At 42.9% G+C, this 21,790-nt stretch overlaps 1 protein-coding gene across 1 annotated transcript in view; it reads left to right on the top strand.

The window, feature by feature from the left end:
* Positions 1–21,790, top strand: part of PRAG1 (PEAK1 related, kinase-activating pseudokinase 1) — a 34,842-nt gene that overhangs the window by 6,418 nt on the left and 6,634 nt on the right. The window contains exons 2-4 of the mRNA XM_083177569.1: positions 5,005–5,415; positions 7,599–9,118; positions 16,473–16,642. Of these exons, the coding sequence (XP_083033695.1) occupies positions 5,077–5,415; positions 7,599–9,118; positions 16,473–16,642 (2,029 nt within the window). The 5' untranslated portion in view covers positions 5,005–5,076. The remainder of the gene's footprint in view (positions 1–5,004; positions 5,416–7,598; positions 9,119–16,472; positions 16,643–21,790) is intronic.

Here is a 21,790-nt window from a genome sequence, read left to right as displayed (position 1 = left end):
TGATTATGTTAATGATAACTGAGTTATTTGCCTTAATCAGGAAAACAAGGTGTAGTGCAGTGATTTGTGTACTCTCTAAATTGGGACAGGCACATCTCTCAAGTTGGAATAGGGGCAGTTGGGCTGCATGTTATGATATGTATTTTTTGTGTGTGTGTGGGGGGGGGGGGGACTTCTATAAGTGGAAAGCTTGTGTAATCGCCAAAGTCAAAGTGACCCTTTGGTGAAATTGCTAGACGAGGCCCATTTATCAGGTCTCCTGGACTATTCAGCTGTTCCCCCTAAGAGGGAGATGGGCACACAAAGACCAGGAATGGGTAGAGGATAAGGTTTCCACCTGCTGGCCCATCTGAAAGACAAAAACATGACACAGGCAAAAATGTGGTGAATCATTGAAAAAAGTAGCCTACCTCCTATATACCTAAATATGTATGTTCTTGAAAAAAAATATGCTCCTTTTGCATGTTCTCCAAATGATTAGACATGTTTTCTAATAAAGGGTGGCCATTCTCACTTAGGTTAGAAATCGTATAGGCGTCTCTCAGCCCCGGGACAGGGTGCACATTTGTGCTACTGAGCATCCATTGGGTACACTATAACCCTGGGGTAGCCAACTCCAGTCCTCGAGAGCTACCAACAGTTTTCCAGGTCTCCTCACAGAACCACAAGTGAAGTAATTAGTTACACCTGTGGCTCTTTTAAAATGTGTTAGTGAGTAATGAGTGCATCTGTGCAGCAGCTAGGTTGTCTGGAAAATGTGAGCTGTTGGTAGCTCTCGAGGACTGGAGTTGGCTACCACTGCTAGAACCCTATGAGCACAGAAATAGTGCCTCTTGATCTTAGTCAAACAGCAGAGATGCAAAGGCAATGGCAGTGTGTCATATGTCAAAGGGGTTGTCATGCTATTATAAGCTTCTTTGGGCTTTTTGAAATTATACCTTTTTAAGCATTAGGCAGAAATTGTAATTTCTTGATCTATGGCTGTAAAAGAAAATACAGTATCTTAGAAGAATACCATAAAACATTGGGTGGGAAATAATGCAATGTCAATGCAACATATTGAAACTAACCTCTCCAAAGAAGGAAGGGCCCCATGAAAAATGCCTTATTCATGGCATCCTGTGAGTAAATGGTCTTATGAGCATTTCAAGAGCATCTGCTGACACGGCAGACCATCTAACTGCAGGCAGATCTAGTTCAATCTGTTTTGACATCATCACCTCACTGGTGGATTACACTCTTTGGCAGTGCTGCCATCAGAATCTGTGGGGCCTGGGACTGACAAAATAGTCAGGCCCCCCCCCCCCAGTGTTAAGGGCCATACACACTACAGTGATCCCTCTGTCGGCGGCATTGGCAAGTGAATACACACTTGCCGATGCCACACACGAGTGGGAAGACAGCGGCAGGGGTATACCAGTGATACATGTATGTATTTATTTATTTATTTATTTACAGGTTCTTATATAGCGCAGCAGATTCCGTTGCGCTTTATAGACTACAAGCCACAAAGCATTTATAATTAGCCTAGTTATTTATGTCTTTATTCATGGTGAATAAAGAACTGCAGTATGAACAGTTCCGTAATAATACATTAAGCGAAATCAAATGTACATAATAGACAGTGTCACTTGAGTTGTTACAGAAAACTTGCAAGCTGTTAGCTGGTTCCCAAAATATATTGAACTATTTGAGCTTAGTGTACAGGGGCAATACATACTAGCCCAACTCCTATACATGGCAAGTGACATTTTCTCTACACTCCCCCCCCCCCCCCCCCCCTCCCCACACCCATACTGGGCTCAGCAGTGGCATCTATGGGCGCAGCACCACGGCAGGCTGGAAGGAGACGCTGCTGTATCTCACGCAGATGCCACATGTACACATGGGAGCCCCCCAGCCATGGTGATGACAGTGTGGGGACTGGCAGCAGCGGCTCTGTGTGCCTAGGCTCAGCCCAACACCAGGGTTCGCAAATACTCGCTATAGCGAGTATTTTACCCACTTTGGAGCACCAGGGACTCATTTTTTATGAATGTCTGGGTCCCCTGCGGCTGGTGTGAGGATGGAGCATGAAGAACTGAAACCAGCATTGGGGGCCAGAACCAGGGAGGTGTGACAGTGAGGACGGAGCAGACCCGAGCAGGAAGTAGAGGTAAGAGGGGCACGTGGTCCATTTAGCAGGCTGCTTGGCTGTGTCATGTAAGGGGATTTATTGCTAGCAGGACTCGGGCTGCAGACTTCCCTCCTCCTCTCCTACCTCGCGGTGCTGCTCTCGTGTGTCACTGTCACCTCCTCCTGGCTCTGCCTGTAGCAGAGGAGCCTATAGACTCTGCTGGGTTTCACTAACCCTATCCCTCCTGTTCCTGCTGCCATTACTTTTACAATCCTGATTGCTTCAGCACAGATGTCCCTATTCCTTTCTAGTATATGTGTATCTTGCTTTATGTGAGTGGGCAAATTGCCAATTGATCCCCCCCCCCCAACCCACAATAGCCACAGTTTTGGGGTGCCCAAATCTATGTTTGCTTACCAAACAAAAAAAAAGGCTCATGCTGGCCCTTGGCTCAGGGTATATGCCATATGAAAGAGAGGAGGAGGCTTCTGTATGTGCCATGCTGGGGAAGGGGAGAGGAGGCTTTATTCCGTTGGGACCCAGAAAAGGTCAAGTAAGACCCCGATTTTTCTAAGTGAGGGGTCCCAGGGACCCATCATTTTTTGGGGTTTTCGCGATCACTGAACACTATGAAATAACCGTAGGCCAAAACAAGCGGGGACATTTGGGAGATGTGAGCGGCAGCCTAATACCGGCTGCATCGCCCCGGGACCCCTCTCACCTCCACCACCACCTGAAACTCCTCCATCTCCTCTGCAGCGTCCGCACAGCCTGCTCCCTGGGCGCCGGCTCCTCATCGTCCTCTGACTGGCGCCACGGTGAGATGGCGTCAGTACGTTACTTTGTGGCGCCAATGTGGGGGGGATGGGGCTTTCCCCAGACAGCTGCCGCAGGCTCTCACTATCAAGATAACAGGACAGCCACGGCCCGCTGCAGTTAAGTGGTGCCGGCAGCCGGGCTCAGCTGTTTGTAAAGGGGGTGCTGCCTGGCGGCCATGCGTGCTCGGGCCCTACCCTCTGTCAGAGCGGTGGGGCCCGGGACTCAAGTACCCCTAGACCCCCCCCTGTCGGCGGCCCTGCTCTTTGGAACTATGAGGAGCATTACTAGTATAATGATTGTTGATATTCAGGGACAGTACCAAGCTTCAAAAAGTCATAAACAGCCAACCAACCAGCTCCTAACCATCATGTTACAGACTTGGGGCAGATGTATTAATAAGCCTGGCAAAGAGATAAATTGGAAAGAGATAAAGCACCAGCCAACTGTCATATTTTAAAAACAGTTGATTGGCTGGTGCGTTATCTCCTTTTGCTTTATCTCCAGTGTATCTCTTTGCCAGGCTTAACACATCTGCCCCTGTGTTTGAAAAAAAAGACAGTTTTTAGGCAGTGCTCCTTTTTGGCATTATAAACATGCTCTTTGCTAGTAAGTGTAATTCTCTAATATTTATGTTTTTATAATTTGCTTACTCTCCTAGAATATCCAAATGCCTTTCTCCCTCATTGGTGGTCCAGGTTCCTGTTGTCGCTTATCACAGTATTACACAGCATTAATGGGGTAGTGATGACTTGATTTGCGGCACCACACTGCCTCCCTTCCACATCCCACATGTACCTTTAAAAAGTAGTCAAGTGTGTGTGTCATATGTATTTATAATATACACACACACACAGTGGTGGCTCTTACCTCTGTGGAGGAAGGGGCTGCTGCGGCGCCTGTGCCTGTTGATCCCTGCTGCCGGTCCCGACTCCTGACCCCCATCATGGTTGCAGGTCCGGCGCATGTGCAGTAGCTTCTTCGGTACTGCGCATGCGTTGGTACCCAGCCTCTATGAGCTGCATATTCACGGGTTCGGGACCGGAGTATGCACAGTGTCGTCCTTGGTACTCCGCATGCGCAGAACTCATTTTTATGGGCTGCCCCTGCTCTATTTCATCAGATGTTTACATATTGGTAAAGTAAGCTCCATGAGATCAACTGAACAAAACAGGACAAATGAGAGTCCTAATTAAACTGGAGTTATATTAAAAAAGGTTCTATACAGTATACTGTGTCCTAAAGGTCAGTGCAGACTCGCTGAATAATTAAAGCTTTTCTGTGTAAGTTAAGAGGCAGCCTGTTATACATGTTTTATTGATGGGAATTGTACTTGCAGCTTTACATCGGATACTCAGGTACATATATCCCTGGACAGCAGGTAACCTAAAAGAACCGTAATAAAATTGAGCAGCAGTTTGTTCAGGATTACTTGTTTGAAGCGTGTAATTGCAAAATCAGTCAGACTGGGGCAGCTGTGAAATGGGAAAGCAAACTTTTGAAATGGTAAATGTTCAAGGTGTCACTTCTAATTGTCATTAAGCTGAGAATGGACACGCATATTAAGAGACCGGAATGAATGGTTACAGATCCTTGCAGAGAAGTGAAGAACCTGCAGATTGTACTCCAATGCTTTACAGTATCGGGATTCTGTTTTACTTGACAATGCAAGATCTGACCATAGGGAGGAATAATGTTGGCAGAACGGTTTATATACGGAGTAACATCTTAGTAAGGTGAAGCAGAGTAAAGGCTGAGTCATTAAACATAGTCACAGCATGTAGCTAGCATTCTGCACGCAGTTACTGTTAACTCAAATGATATTTTGACTTCAGTCCTATTGCACGAATCATGTAAGAGTTAATAACTCCAACTTTGTAAATCTTAACCTTTTGTGTCCTCTGCTAGAGCGCATTTTTGGGGAACATTAGAGTATATTTGACTGCAGTTAATTATTATTTTTCTACCCTAAATACATAGAAATGTATTAATCACTTCATCGTTTTGGTTCATGTAGAAATAATAAAAACACTACTTTAATATATATATATAAATATGTTTTTCTATTCTAGTTTTGTGAAGGAGCCACAATTTGTTCTGCGCATTGATGAGCACAAGATGAGAGAGGTGTTTCTCGTCCTATCATGCACCGAGGCATCAAACTAACCAATCAGGGCTACAGAATGTCTGTGTGCAACGAATTTGTGGAACATATTTGGAAACCTGGATCCTGCAAGAACTGCTTTCACCCCAAAAGTGACCACCGAAAGCTTCAAACATCCTCTGATAGAAAAGCAGGCAACCTGCCAGTCTTGCCTAGTCTTAATGGGATTAGGATCAAGTCGGAGAACATAAACCAAGATGATGAGATTGTAACTGCTGCTCTGTATTCCAAGCCCACCATAGCCGTAAAACCAACCATGATTACATCCGATACTGCTGAGGGGTGGGCTGAGTTGGACAGCGCTGAAGCACCAACGCAGGTATGTACACTTGATACTACATTAAAAAATTTGAATGTATGCAAGTATCGATGATGCTTAATTTGTGCATGTAGTCGCCAATCAGTGGAGGCATGTGGCCCAACTGCGAAATTAAGTGACCATAACATGGCTTTTTATTATTGAACTTTATATTCCATATTGTGCATGTACTGACATTACACCGACTTGTATCTCTTCGCTTATCTCAAAATATATCCCCACCCGACCTCTCCGGTCTGCGTCTCATCTTCACTCATTACTCACTCCCACTTAGACTTGCAGGATTTTTGTCAGGCAGCACCCACCTTATGGAATGCTCTTCCACACACATTTATTTATTTATTAACAGTTTCTTATATAGCGCAGCATATTCCATTGCACTTTACAAACAGGGTATTTACAGACAGTCAAAAGGTAGGATTAAGACTCTCCTCTAGCCTCCAAACATTCAAGCGTTCTCTGAAAATGCACCTCTTTAGGCACACTTATATTCCAGAACCCTCACACAACCTTCAGTAGCATTCATATATAATTGCATCCCATTAGGACTGTCTTGTAATCTGGTGGGACTGCCATGCTATGGAATCCTATCCTTATGTATTCTTATTATCCCTATAGATTGTAAGCTTGCGAGCAGGGCCCTCCTACCTCTAGGTCAGTTTGTTTCTACCCAGTTTGTTTAATCACTGTTGTAAAGCGCAACAGAATATCTTGCGCTATATAAGAAACTGTAAATATATAATACTGTACATTTTCAAATGGTTCCAAAATTATTCCTAACCCAATATAAGTTTTGTAAATTGCAAGAGCATTGAATTCATATGAAACATTTCTGCTTGCTTCAAAGTGCAATGTACAGACATTTTGTATTTAAATAATAAACTTATTTAGTTTTTTCATTGTATACAATCAGCCTATGTTTAGACTTGGCTATTTTTAGAATGAAAAAAGAAGCCCTTCTAGTCCTTTGTATTAGCCATATACCTATTTGCTTCAGTGACCAAGGGTGTATTAAACCGATCAGATTTCCCTTTGTGAAAGTAAGTAATAGAATGTGCAAGTGTTTCAATAAAAGATTTCAACCAAGATTTCAATAAAAAGGTTTTCGCTATTTATTTGGTGTCAAACATACATCTATTGCACCAAAGTTCTACCCTTTTCCAGCTTATCTGATACATTTTCTCAGTGCAGTATATTTGTGCAATACACAAATTGTATTGTGTTCACAGGCCATAGACTAAAACAATACATCTATGATTCTGGTAAGTGTAGCTCTTGGGGGTGGATTCAATTAGTCACAGTAATTTACCTCAGGCCAATTGAAGCCGCTGAGCTGCAGCTCGCAAGGAATTCTCTTCAAGCCTGAGAAGGCTCGAAAAGAAATCCACATTAAATAGCCTGTTTGGGGTAATGAGAAAAAGTAGTTGCCCCAGGAATTAACGCCCCCGAATCTACCACCCTGTTTCATCCATAGTAACTTACCATCGCTAATTGAATGCCCCCCTTTAAGCCACAGATTTATAATGAACATTGGGCTAATTCAGATATGTACGTATGTCAATGAACTGCACATGTTTAAATTTGGTCCTGCACCATCAGGCAAAGTATTCCCTAAGCCACAGCCTGACTGATGGTCTATGAAAGTCATGTCCAAACTATGGCCCTCCAGCTGTTTTGAAACTACAAGTCCCATCATGCCTTGCCCCTGTTTTGCTACTAGGAATGCTAAAACTATGGCAAGGCATGCTGGGATGTGTAGTTTCACAACAGCTGGATGGCCATAGTTTGGACATGCCTAGTCTATGTGAAGGGCAATGTGTTAACTGAAATGGGAGGCGCGTCGGAAACTATTTCAAGGCATGTATGTGTCTTTAAGAGCAACTTCACTGGCCTCGGCTGCGTAACAGCACTGGCTGTACTAAGATGGCTGATGTTCATGCAGAGTGATCTGATGCTGCATCTTTGGAGGCAGCAGCAGATCGCAGAAGCATGCAGGAGGCATCTATTTAAACAAGACGCCTCTTGCAGCATTAGCATATTCTCGAGCATTAGCTGTGCCCAAGAACACATCTGATCAGCAATTTGCTATCTGTGAATTAGGTTTATTGTCTTACAGTAGTTTACTTTTTTTAATATCTTCTATAATATTCTAAAACAAAATCGTATATTTTTTTTTTCTTAAGGTCAGCTGGAAAGTATCTTCAATGAGCAATTCCGTCCTGAAATCCGGGGATATTTCAATGGTTATCCTAGATAACTTCAGCAAACATTTCAGCCATGATTATTGCTCCTCTAGCGATACATCAAAATATATATTCAATAGTATGGCAAGTCCTGAAAAGAAGATTGAGATAAACGCTGTGAATAATTTAACGTATGTGAGCCACTTTGATGTTCAGGCTGATAAAGCAGTGTTCCTCAAGGACAAGTTGCCAGCACCTCAGGAGGAAGGTTCCCACGTATCAAAACAAAATGATGGTGATACTGAAAAACTGAGCAGCCTTCAAGAAGAATCTGCCTTGCTTTCTTTGAAGAGTAGCAGTGCTTACTGCTCAGGAAACCGGCCTGCTCCAGACAGGCCATCTCCTAATGGAGGCTTTCTTAACAAAGATAGTGCAGTTTGTGATCCTCCTGCCAAAACATTACTGTGCAAAGAAACAAGGTCTGATGTTGCAAACTGTTCTAACACAGATGTGAGATCTAGTAAAAGCACATACGTCAGTAGAACTAAAGTATCGCTTCATTCTGAGTCAGATATCCTGTCAGAGACTCTGTCATGTATTGATATTAAAGGCAGTCCTCTCGCATCACCAACTATTGCAGATTGCCAGACTAAGTTATATTCATCTACAGTATCTGCTGATGGAAGAAACAATGAACCTATTTATGCTGAAAGCACTAAACGAAAAGGTGTTTCAGGCACAGGGACGAAAACAGTGTGGCACACTGAGAAGGCCAGTGTAAAACAGGAGGGTAATCGGTGCTCCTTAAGCAATAGCAGGATGATACAAGAATCCGCAACACATGTTGCAGCTAGGATAACGGTCATGGCTGCCCATACAGAAGAAGACAACCGAACAATTTACCTGAGCAGCCCAGATTCTGCAGTTGGGGTTGAATGGACATGTGGTAGTCCTTCATCTGCAGAGAATGCGAGTCTGTCACCTACTTTTCTATGGGGAGAAAGGAGCCCAGGTAAATCTGTTGATGTAAATAGACGGTACCAGACTTCCTTATCACATAAGTACCAGTGTAACACCAGCCTTGTGCCTCCCAAAATTAACCAATCAGAGGAAGTGAATAGTTTACATCTGACCTTGCCAACACACACTACTGGGATCTTATCCTCCATCTCTCATAAAAAAGACTCCCTAGAGATAATTGACAGGTGCCTGTCTACAGGAGACCGTAGACCGAGGCTCAACCATGCAACTTGGAGCCGCCAGTGCAGGATTGACGAAGAAGAGGAGGAAGAAATGTCTCCTAACTCACTGCAGTCCAGTACTAGTGCTTTAAGCAAGGGCCAGCCTGTTCTATCCATCATTACTAATTGTAGCTATGAAGAAAGAGACAAGTTGAATGAACTGAGAGGTCAGAAAGGTATGAGTAAATCTGCCTCCTGTCCTGTTGAACTTTCAAAAATAAATAAGGAAGTTGAAGACTCCACTCAGCCACCACCTCCTCCACCTAAAAAGCATAGCAGGTATGAACCAAACATGATACTTTCTCATTATTGTGACCCCAGAACCTTCAAAAGTATTGGTATAATTTTAGATTATGTTGTAATAACCGCCCTACTTTTGGCACCTCCAAAACCTGGGGTAGATTTTCACTTTGATCATTAATTTAAAATAACATGTTGCAGATTACACAGCATAACGGCTGGAAAGTAAAAGCTGGGTGTGCTTATAAGCATTAGTATACTATTTCTGTTCTCCTAACTGTAACGTGTGCCTGAGAAGATTGCAATTAATTAGTAAGGAGCACTCAATGAAAGCACATGTATGTACTGGGTTACTGCTGTGTTTTCATATAGTTAAACACCCTATCTTGGCATATACTGTACAGTAGTTATTGTAAACTTGGATTTAATGATGCAATCTACAGACAGCCTTGCTGTGGCCTGCCTTTACTTGCAACTAATGAAATAAAATAATTTTGCATTACCTTGGCAGCCCTAAAGTATCGCTTTCGTACTTATTCTAATAAGATTATTTTGAGCTACACCTTAAAGTGTTGCACAAATTTAATGACTCTGAGCTCTTGTTTTTTTTATATTTGGAAGGGAAATTTCTAACATTTTACGTGCTGTTTACAACTCACTGCCTTCTAGCTTTTATTCCTGTCTTTACTAGTAGATGGTTGGTAATCACAAGGCATAAGAAAGTTTAATGCTGCTAGTAAATACTACTTGCTCCCAATATAGCCATAGGAATGTGGCCTATGCTAATTCTGTCAATGCTTATAGCCTGGGGTTTTAAACATTTCCTTATACTAGTTTAGTGGATGTTTAGGCCATACCAACATTGTACAAAAATGTAGCTGCAGACATTTATTTGTTTTATTTAAATGCGGTTTGATTTTATGTAATTGAATGTTATTTTGCATGTAATCGAGATTCATGATATGTCCAAATCTAGCCTCCTGACATATTAAACAGCCCTTGTGGTGCTGATCATCTTTAATTTGAAATTATATTTTGGTTTAAAACTTTCCCAAAGTCTACAAATGGAGTTCAGAAAATCATCGCTGGTGGGGTGTGGGTGGTAGGAGTCCATAGTTCACAGGTGATCTACAGATGAAGCAGTTTTTATTTAACCGCTTATTGTGGTAACTTAAGAAATGCAACTGCACTGCTCATTTAAAATATTCCTTTTTCTCATTGGTTGTTACCTTATCGATGGAATTCAATTATCCACAGTTAATCACTGCTGCTAATTGATTCCTGGGAGTAACTAAATTCATTGCGATAGCTGGTATTGAATTTGGAGATAATTGTTTTGCTGATAGTGACCACTGTGGGACAATAAATACCGCAATTAATTGAATTCCCACTTATGTTCTGACTTGTAGATGAATTGGTGTAATAGGGCTGATCCACATGTAGCCATAATTAATTTGTAAAGAAGATGGTTGATGATCATTTTCACTGCTAACTTAAGTCGTTTTACTAAATGTGTACCTGTAAAGTTTTCAGGATACAAACATCGTAACATAGTATTTTATTTGTGGTTGAAAAAAACATACTCCCATCCAGTTCAACTTTTTTACAGGACCCCAAACATTCTAGAAGATCTCCTTTTACATGGTAGATGATCAGCTGGGTGTGCTAATACTGTTGATGGAATTCTTTTTTGTTATTTACAGTATTTATTCTGGTCATCTCTGGGTTATGTAGCCCTTACACCAACACTCTATCCGCACAATCCTATGTTGTGTTGATAATTTACTTAAAAAATCAGCAAAATACAACACTTGCAAAATCTTTTTAACAAGTTCTATTTTCTGATCATCGCAGTCCATTGATCAGAGAATCGGATCGGCATTGGGGATTCATATAATTGATGTATGCACAGCTTTAGCCATGCGGGCATTTATCTTTACAGTTTTAAACATGCACAGGCTTTACAACCAATTAACTAGGATATACAGAGTCTAATACTTATGAGTTATGTAACAAAGAGGTTTACTTATAAGCGCATTTATTGGCACACTCCACTCTCCTTTCCACTAGAAGCTTGTTCTAGAAGTCTATAATGCTGTTGATCATGTAGAATGTCACTTAACCTTAATGATCTGGGTGACTTTTGATGTTTGATAGCAATTATCATCACCCTCTTCCCAGCAGTCATCACAACATTCCTAGAAGGCACTATGCATCAAGATGGCTTTCCAAATGCACAACATATACAAGTGTGTGACTTGATAGCTCCTGTCACTGACCTGTGTCCTCAAATGAATGGGATCATTGACTCTGGACACACAAAAGGTTGTCTGTTTGGTTACATCCACACATGACTGTGAACATTATCTGTAGTTCTCACATCCCTCACAGAGAAGATAATGAGAATACCTTTTTTTATTTTTTTTTGTAGAATTCCAATTTTATGACTTACCACAATAGAAATAAGATACAATTAATGGGGGTATTCAATCTCTGGCGGAAATAGCGGCCCTCGCCTATTCAATGCAGCCGTTACCGACAACATTGAAGGCATTTTCCAACAAAACAGATCAAACTTTAAAACAAGTCAGATCTGTCATAAACGGCCGCAGATTGTCAAATCCACGGCCGTTTTTTGACAATCCGCAGCCATTTTCGCCGATCTGACTGTCGAGTGTTGGAAACTCCACTGAATATTGAATTACGATTGTCGTGTTAGCCAAGAATGGAATTAAAATGGCCCGTGATTCCGACTGTCGAGACGTTCTACAGTCGGAATCCCGAATTGAATACCCCCTAAACCATTTGAGTATATTTTGACCTACTACTTTTATTATTAATGCAAATATTTCAGTATAAAAATTTATGTTAGCAATGCTGACTTTATGGTGCTAAAATATTAATTTGCCAGGGATATAGGTACCATGTAGTTTTGTAGGTACTTGTGTACTAGCACGGCGCCCACGATATTTGGTCGCACGACATATAATCGCATTGCATGCCATACACCCGATGCACTGCGATGCGATTTAAAATTGTATAAGCCCCCTATACGATGTTTAATTGTATAAGCAACCTAATGGGGGCTTACAATGTTAAATGCACCCCCATGCCACCCCCACTATGAATGTGAGCCCGAAGCGTGGCGAGCGGCAGCGGTACGCGTCCTACGACCTTTTCATACCCCCACTATCCACGTCGGCGTGGAGTTGATTCTATATAGTGTGGCGAGCGCGAAGCGAGCCACCGAGCCCGAAGCGTGGCGAGAGGACACGCATTACTTTACATGTATTCTGCGTCCCCTCGCGGGGCTCGCCACGCTTTGGGCTCGGTGGCTCGCTGTGCTCAATACACTATATAAAATCAACTCCACGCTGACGTGGATAGTGGGGGTATGAAAAGGTCGTAGGACGCGTACCGCCGCCCCTCGCGGGCTCGCTGCGCTTGCCACACTTCAGGTTCACGTTCATAGTGGGGGTGCATTTAAAATTGTAAGCCCCCATTAGGGTGCTTATACAATTTTAAATCGCATACCATTGTATATGCGATACAATGGCATACTATGCCATACAATTCGATGGTATACAATTTAAAATTGTATAACATTGGCAGCCATCGCATTGCATACCATCGTATGCCTTATGGTCTGCGATGCGATGGGCGCCGTGCTAGTACACAAGTACCATTTTGTATTTTAAATAAGCAGTGCTTAATTCTTATATAGAAAGAGGTGGAATGCAAAGGTATATGAAGGAAACTAAAAATACTTCTTCAAACAATAAAGACTTTGGGGTCAATTATTTTAGTGTTGTTGGCCACCTGCCACCACCGCAACCTCCAGCAAATTTTGAACACTTGCATGCAAAGTTTTCCTTGCACCCCGAGAGATGTGCAGTGAAATCTTCAATGTTGAGCCCTAAGTAGCAGTAATGATCGCGCACCCCTAGTTACAGCCCTGATAGAATTGCCACCTATGAGGCCAGAAATAGTCCTGGAACTGCATTCCCATGCCTCTTAACACAAAATAAGTCACCTATGAGATGAGATGTGCCTGACTGCTATCGGGATGGTATGTGTCCTACTTACTTCATGCCAGGAATCCGTGTAAAGCCATTATCTAAGACAGGACCTGTTTCAGCTATAGGGTTCAGACCATTTTTTTTTACCCAGACTTCAAAGCCTTACATGGCATTTGTTTTTAAATTCTCCATAGCAGAGCCGTGTAAGAGGGGCTTTAAGTTATGCAAAGAATTTCTTGTGTCCAGTGACTGAGTCACAAAATGACACGCTACCTTCCGTGTGCACTCTTCCTGCCACCCATTCCCACAGCCTCAGTGGTGAAGTCTTGGAGTGAGGCCTAGCCACATTCCATACAGAATCCCTGCGCCAACCAGTATTGTGACTGTTATTCAGTAACTGCTTACAAAAGGCGTCATCCTTGCAGCCCAAAAGTCAAAGAGTAGACAAGAAAAGAAAATTAAACTCAACACTGACCAATTCACCAGTATTGTTTTGCATTCCACGGCAGAACATGTAAATATAGAAAGGAGAGGAATGAGGTTAATGATTGTTAAAGTTCCAAGGAGAACAAACATTCACCATCACAATGTCTTCTTTCAGAGACATTTCTGTTAATTACACCGAGTTGCTTTTCCACATATTTCTGGAGAGATTCTAGCTTTTATCTTTTTATTTTGTACCTGTTCCAAGTGTAATCACCCAGAAATATGTACACCACTAGCCAAGTGCAGCTTCACTATGGTGAGGGATCTGAAGTACACAAAAGGTGTTGTGTCTGCATCTTTTTTTTGTCTTCCACTTCTTCATATAGCGTTAACAAAAAGAAAAGAAAATTGATGCCCTTTAGGTAAAAGCTCTAAAAGTAAGGTTTAATTCCGTGAAAAATGTACTTGAGAAGATAATAAAAGATTTTAACATAGGATTAATATGTTACGTTAATATGTAAATTGCATATAATGCATACATTTCGTAGATGCAGCCACTAGATTTATACACGAAGGATGGTCCACCATGTTTAGTTAGACAGTGACAGTGGGAGAGCCTGTGCAAGATTGATGGGAACATGGTCTTCAGCAGCTTTTCATGTTTTTCTGGTTTTGAATGTCACAGGGTCCATGTAAACACTGAGTTATGTGCACAGCATCCCCTAGCATGGCTTGCTGCGATCCCCATTCCTTGGGGGCGGTGACTCTACGCTGGGCACACTATTATAATGTAACTCTATGTCCACTTGGATAGTAAAGTATGATCCAAGTGGACCTGCACCAAAAATACATGAAAAACTTGTGTCAACCTTGCTACTGTTGACCACGTTCGTGTCGATCGTTAACAGGCGTCAATCTTCCATAACTGTCTGTCTAGATGCCGTCGAACAAGTTTGGGTGTCTTTGACCACTAGCGGTCGATCATTGTATTGTTGACGTAAACATGAGCGATCCACTGTCCGGATACATTTAAGACACACAAGGAAGGAGCATGTGGGGGGGGGGGATATTGCTGTGGATTGGGCATTGTATTCCTCTAGCGGGAATGGGGGCATTTTGTGGGGGGCCCAAACAATAGTTTTACACCTGGGCCCACCACTCACTAGTTATTCCACTTCCAGAGGAGGTCCTGCTTTGGGCTGGCTACTACAATCCGAGCTCTCATCACCGATTAGGCAGCTTAGATGGGAGCCAGCAGAAGTGGGAGCGCAGTAAGTGAGAACACCAGAGAGCATAAAAAATTGGCTGCGGGAGGAGTGCTGTGGCGCATGACCAGCAGCAGCAGCTCCTTCTTCTATGCGCCTTTGCAGACACAGTCACATTGTCTCCCTGCAGCCACGGCGCTGTCCAGCATCCCACACCCACCCCACAAAGCACATGTACGGATTGAGGGAGCTGCGGGGGCAGACACACTGACTGAGAGCAAGTTCCCTATTTCAAATATGGGGACACCAATGCTCTTGCTGGCATAGGGCACCAAAATAAGGATTGCTATGGGTGAGGGGAGATAAGTGTTGCTGGTTCCTGCTATGATCTGTGCTGCTGGTTGATGGGTGCTTTGCTGGGAAAGGCGTTCTGGGTCAGAGGCAGAACTAGCGACGGTGCTAGGGGGCACAAGCCAAAATCTTGCCTCGGCATCAAATTGGTTAGTGACTGCTCTGGTAATATGCTATACATAGACACTCAAACCAAATGGATAGATTGTGTAGGGAAGGTACAGACCTTTTCTGTCAAATCATTCTACTACAATTTACAGTGTGACTGATTTTGATCCAGATTAAATATAGATCTGTATTTGCTGTGCTTTTCCACCCCTGTACAGTATGTGGAGAACTGGCAAGCTGTCTCACAATGGAAGCGGTACATCTGTCAGAATGAACTTAGGTCTACAGTCATTAGGTCGACCCCAATAGGTCGACTGGTAGGAAGGTCGACCTGACTTAACGTCAACATGGGCCAAGGTCGACATGACTTAAGGTCGAATTTGCATAAAGGTCGACTGGTCATAAGGTCGACATGGGTTTTTCACTGTTTTTTTATCCGAATGTCGACACAGTCGACATAGACACCGTTGGCAATGAGAATCGGACCCTCGCAACGCTCGCTTCGCTCGCAATGCTTCGGGCACTATTTTATTCTCCCACCACGCCCTAGTGGATGGTAGGGCATGAAATACCGCCTGTCGGCACATGTCGGCTCAAAAAACAGTGAAAAACCCATGTCGACCTTATGACCAGTCGACCTTCCTCATGTCGATCTTTATGCAAATTCGACCTTAAGTCATGTCGACCTTGGCCCATGTCGACCTTAAGTCAGGTCGACCTTCCTGCCAGTCGACCTAGTGGGGTCGACCTAATGACTGTAGACCTAAGTTCATCCTAATAGATGACCGCTTCCCCTCACAATGTGTATAGCTCTTAACACTGTGGATGCACTGTAAACCTATCTGTTTGCACAGGACGGTATACAAAAAAATCGCTTTCTGCTTCATTTGAAAAGTGTTTTTTTAAGAAAAGAATAACCTGTTTTACCGCTCTGTGTAACTTGAGTTATAGGATGGGAAACAGGAAGTGTCAGTTTGTGTATCCTGCGGTTAATAATAATTTGTATTGTTCTTCTACAAAAATGGGGTTTCTAACTGGTTCTCCTTTCCTAGAAAATTATATATTACACAATCATATTGAAAGTTACCAAGTTATCTTTGTTGTTTTTATTTAACAAAAAAATTGTTTAAAAAAACTACTGTAAATAATGGTAATATTTTAAGTGCACACTGGGCAATTTAATTGTGCTTCTTTAAATAAAATGATTTTAATGCTTTAGAAAATGGGAAATAGCGATTATCCAGCATTTATTTTTCTTGACATTTGTCTTTTTTATTTTCTTAGACATCATAAAATGAACAAGAGTAGCTCTGAGCTGGAGAATATGAGCTCAATGGAGAGTCTTGGAGAGCCTTTTCATGCTACAAATGTCAGCAACTCAAACATGAACATCAGTGTTGGCTTTAGTGCTGGTTCTATGGATAGTCTGGATTCCAGGACATGCAGTGAAGGAGGTAATGTCACACATTTACTCGAGAGCATTGGCCTGCTGAAATATTCTTAGAAATCCTGCTTATGGGTAGACTGTGATCTTCTATTCATTAATCATTATATAATGCACCTTCTTGTAATATGTTAATATCTATAATAGGTATAAGCGGGCCCAATGGGCTAATATGATGCAAAATTTCCAAATGACAAGGAATGGATTCAAGCTTATACACATTTAGTGCTTAATTAGCAATATCTTTAGTGACCACAATATAGGGCAGAAGAATTCAGCGGCGATAGAAGTGGGGATCTGAATACACGGAAACAAACCTCCTCTCATCATAGGCTATTTTTAAATGTATTTATTTAATTCTGCTTTGTCTCTGCCCTTGTACAATGTGGTATTGTGATGGGGCTGTTGCTAAAATGAGCTCTGATTGGCAGATCTCTCTGCATACAGAATGTAGGAGCATCTCCTCCTGTCCTCACATTATCACCTACAGATAGTGTAATGGTTAGCATTACTGCCTCACAGCACCGACGTCATGGGTTCAATTCCCACCATGGCTCTACTGTGCGGAGTTTGTATTTTCTCCCTGTACTTGCGTGGGTTGTGTGTGTATGTTATATACTGCTGTGCAAAGGCTTTAGGTAGGTGGGGAAAATGCTGTAAAGTAAGAATGCTTTCATAAATAGACATATTAGTTTTTTTTTTGATCTATAGTGACTAAACAGGAGAGAAATCTAAATCAAATCAATATTTGATGTGAGCACACTTTTTACTTTAAAACAGCTTCAATTTATCTAGGTACACTTACTTGCACACAGGGATGTTGTTCCAAACATCTTGGAGAACTTACCACAGATCATCTGTGGATGTAGGCTTGATCATCATTTGGTCTCTTCATGTAATCCGAAACAGACTCTATGGTGATGAGATCTGTGGACTTCCAGGACTCCTTGTTCTTCTTTACACTAAGGAAAAGTCTTAATGGCATTGGTTATATATATGTTTGGGGTTGTGGTCCTGCAGCAGAATACATTTGGAGTCAACTTCACTGATGGTATTGCTTGATAGATAAGTACCTGTCTGCAGTGCTATATTTCTGGAAAAATGGGACCAGGAACTCTGGGTCTGGGGATTTGAATCGACCAAATAAAAATAGAGAGATGTATATATTGTATTTAGAAACAATGGCACTCACAGGTGACTAAAATAAAACTTATCTTATGGAAAGTACATTTTGGCCCAGAACCGGTTTAGAAACCCAGTTCCTGATGATGTTCTATTTAATGAGAGGTTCAGAAACTGAGTTCCTGCTGAAAAATAGCACTGCCTGTCTGTATTTCTCAGCATTGAGGACACCATTAGTCCTGACCAAATCCCCAACACCATTTGTTGAAAAGCAGCCCGCAACTTACAAGAAACCTCCACTATTCTTCACTGTTGCTTGTAGACAATCATTACTGATTGTTACCGCCAAATAATAAAGTTTAGTCTCTTCTGTCTTGAGTACTAGCTCCCATTTTCCTGTACTTTAATTCCTGTTATCATGCATAATTGAGTTGTTTGGCCTTGTTTCCACATCAAAGGTATAGCTTTTTTGGACACAATTTTTCCATGATTTCCTCTTCTGGCCAAATATTTACAGTAGATTATTATCCCCTATATCAGGGGTGGGGAACCTTTTTTGTGCCAAGGGCCAATTGTATGGTGGAAAAATCCTTCAAAGGGCCATATTTAAAAATTCTCTTACAAATCGTCCTGCTGCAGCCATCCCGTGCTCCGGCGGCTGCCGCTGAATAGGACCGACAGTCTCTGGTTGCTGTTAATTAAGAGGAATCTCGCAAGAACTACCGACCTCTCTCAAGAAATCCCCTGTACTTGACTCCCAGCAAAGCTGCCGGGTGGGTAGGAGGGCCACTCAGACCGGCTACTTGAGGTTCCCCACCACTGCCCTATATGGTGTAATTGGTTAATCATACACCTTGTTATAATTTTAGAGGTTGTCACACCAAAGCTTGATTTGATATAGATTAGAATAAACTTGTATTTTGAAAGCATTTTTAGTTTTCAGCGTTTTCTCCACACCTATAAAACTTTTGCATAGTATTGTATATAATCTCGGTAGTTACCCTGGGGTGCAATGAGGCTCATGCAGGGTGCCTCAGTTGGTAGTCCAGGACCAAATCACACCACTAGGATCAAATTATTTATGGTCAAATGATCAGCAAGGACCCCACCTGGCTGCTGCCTAGAGGAGCAGCCATCTAGGAAATGTACATTAACATTCCCCATGTCCCCAGTGTGTTCTTGGCAGCTGCTCAGTCGTGGTGTTTAAAAATCCAGTATTTAAAAAATGTCCAAAAATTATATATACGTAGGTGGTCGGGTACAGGGTCATCTTAACGCATGGGCTTGATGGGCAGTTGCCCAAGGGCCCCATAATCCTAGGGGCCTGACGCCCAAGCCTTCCATCCCAGGCCATCATAAAGGCGTTTGATGGCCGCCTGCCCTGCACTGCCGAAGCCTGCAGAGCATTACTGGGAGTGGGACAGACATTACTAACCGAATGATGCAGTCTGTACCAGGAGGCGGCAGTCTGAATCGCTCTGTGATGCCGCACTCAGCTGTTCAGTGGCGCCATGTCCTCCGGTTCCTGGCTCCGGTCAGTACCCGACTCTACTGACAGTCTGTGTGACTCTGTGGCAGCCTCTGTCTCTGTGTGAGCAGCTTCAGTGCCATTAGGAAAGTAATATAAGGGTTACTTTCTTAAACAAACCAGGCTGTGTGATACTATACATGTATATAGGGTCCTCCGCTGCACTGCTTTCCCCGGGGGCCCATAATGCTGTTAAGATGGCCCTGGTCGAGTAGTATACTGTTTAAAACTTTTTTTTTCCTACAAATCCCTATTAGTTACTTTATATAGAGATTAGTATAATGTAGATCTCTGGCTTCATTCATCTGAGCCAGCCCTGTGTCCCAGCTGGGTGCCGGACGCGGTCCCGACAGTCATTTACACAACGTCGGGATCCCGACTGTCAAAACTCCGACAGACGGGTGCCCGACGGCCACTATCTATTCTCCCTCGTGGGGGTCCATGATCCCCATAGAGGGAGAATAGAATAGGTGGCGAGCCACCGTGCCCGCAGCGTGGCGAGCCCGCAAGGGGATTTGTTGCGCTCACCATGCAGTCTGAGTCTGGGCAGTCGGGATCCCGACGTCGGGCTAATGACTGTCGGGATCCCGACTGTCGATACCCTATACAAGCACGTTGTACAGCCCTCCACTATACTTTGCTCTTTGCTGCATTCATGGGCGTAGATATTTGGCCTGATAATATTGGTCTGCAGATCACTGTAGGGAACTGAACATTGGTAATCAAGTAATTTAGTTTCAGCTCTTTATACTGTATGCAGAAAGTGTTCTAACTTTTTTTTAGTAATTTTCTTCTGGGATAGATGTACTGCATATATCATTTTACTATTAATTATACAACAAATATGCAGGGCCGGCGCCACCACTAGGCAAATCTAGGCATTTGCCTAGGGCGCCAGCCACTGGAGAACGGCACTTCGCCCCTCGCCTCTCGCATGGAGGCTGCAGGGGTGTCTGTGCCGGGTACCTGCGGCACTGTGTGATCTGGCGGCGGGATCCCTGCAGTGATTCGCGCTATCCGGCAACCAGGCGGCGGCGCGGGAAGCGCTGCTGGGTTTGAAAACATTTCGCATGCTGATTGGCTTAGATTCAGCCAATCAGCATGCGGCGAGTTTTCAAACCCATCAGCGCTTCCCGCGGCGCCGCCTGGCTGCCGGATAGCGCGCATCACTGCAGGGACCCCGCCGCCAGATCACACAGCGCCGCAGGTACCCCGCTGCCAGATCACACAGCGCTGCAGGTACCCCCCCCCTGTAGGCACCGGGGCGCCCCACCCCCCCTCGCCTTGCACCGGCCCTGCAAATATGGTATAGCTGATCTACACATTGTTTAAGTGACCTTGGAAAAGATATAAGAAACAATGATATTGCTCTACAAATGTATGGGCACCTATAAACATTCTCTCTTTGAGATGTCTGCATAACGCTTGCAAAATGAGCAAAGTCCACCTAGTGTGTCAGGGACTGGTAGGAGTAAGAATACAAATGTCACTGGGCTTTCCTTTCCTTCTCTGCATGTCTGGAGGGGAGTATTACAATATGGAATTAGTAACCTCGTTGCTCTTTGACCTCTGGACATTATAAATTGTATTATCAGGGGCTGCACCTTGATCAGTTTAAATGGCATTGCACCTGACAGTAATACTAAGTAACAGACTGCCCAGGTGATCAGTGTTAAACAGTTCAATCTGATCTGAATGCATCGCCTTCAAGTCTTGCCCAGGTGAGTACTCTGTATAGACCTCTAATATGAGAATACTAAAGTTTTCAGCCTGACAAGCCTTCTTTGTTAGACTGATTTGATTTTTCTCATGATCGCACAAAGGCAAGGGTTGGGAAAGTTGGGGAAATTACTGTAGCATAGTTATTTATTTATTTTTTTAAGCAAAATCCTCTAAGCCACTCTAAGGCTACTGCAACATCTGGTCTCTGCTCAGAATATGCGCTTAAAATAAATGTAATCTGCCCAGATCGTTGTTCAGCAAGGTGCCGCTCCCTGTCTCAGTTTATAATCCGATTCCAATGAGCTCTTGTCACAAAGCAGCTTTGGAATGTATTTTACTCTCTCTACCTGAGCAACGCAAACAAACGTGAAATGCATTGCTGGCACAAAAAGGTGTTTGCAACAGGTTTGCTGGTTATCACAAACTGATACGGCAGACAGAAACTGTGCTGTTCTAGTCAATGACCAACATTGCGCTTTAAATTTAAAATGCTTCAATATGAAAAATTCTCCTAATGTAGTATTGCAAAATTGATGCCTATCCTGAAAGTAATGTTTGGTATTTGTTAAATCTAATCTAGACACCAAGGGAAAACACATGCGTGTGAATCTAGCTGATATGATTGGTTACAGGCATCTTAAAGTGCAACTCTCTCTCTCACACACACAGTTAGGTCCATATATATATATATATATACTGTATTTGCAGAAGTGATCGAATCAAAAGCTGTTTCATGTACTGGTTTGGGCTATACCTTTTTTGTTTTTTTCAAAATCCACAATGAAT

Source organism: Crinia signifera, chromosome 1 (assembly GCF_055691185.1).
Source record: "Crinia signifera chromosome 1, ASM5569118v1, whole genome shotgun sequence".
NCBI lineage: Eukaryota > Metazoa > Chordata > Amphibia > Anura > Myobatrachidae > Crinia > Crinia signifera.
This window is presented reverse-complemented; position numbering and strand designations above follow the sequence as displayed.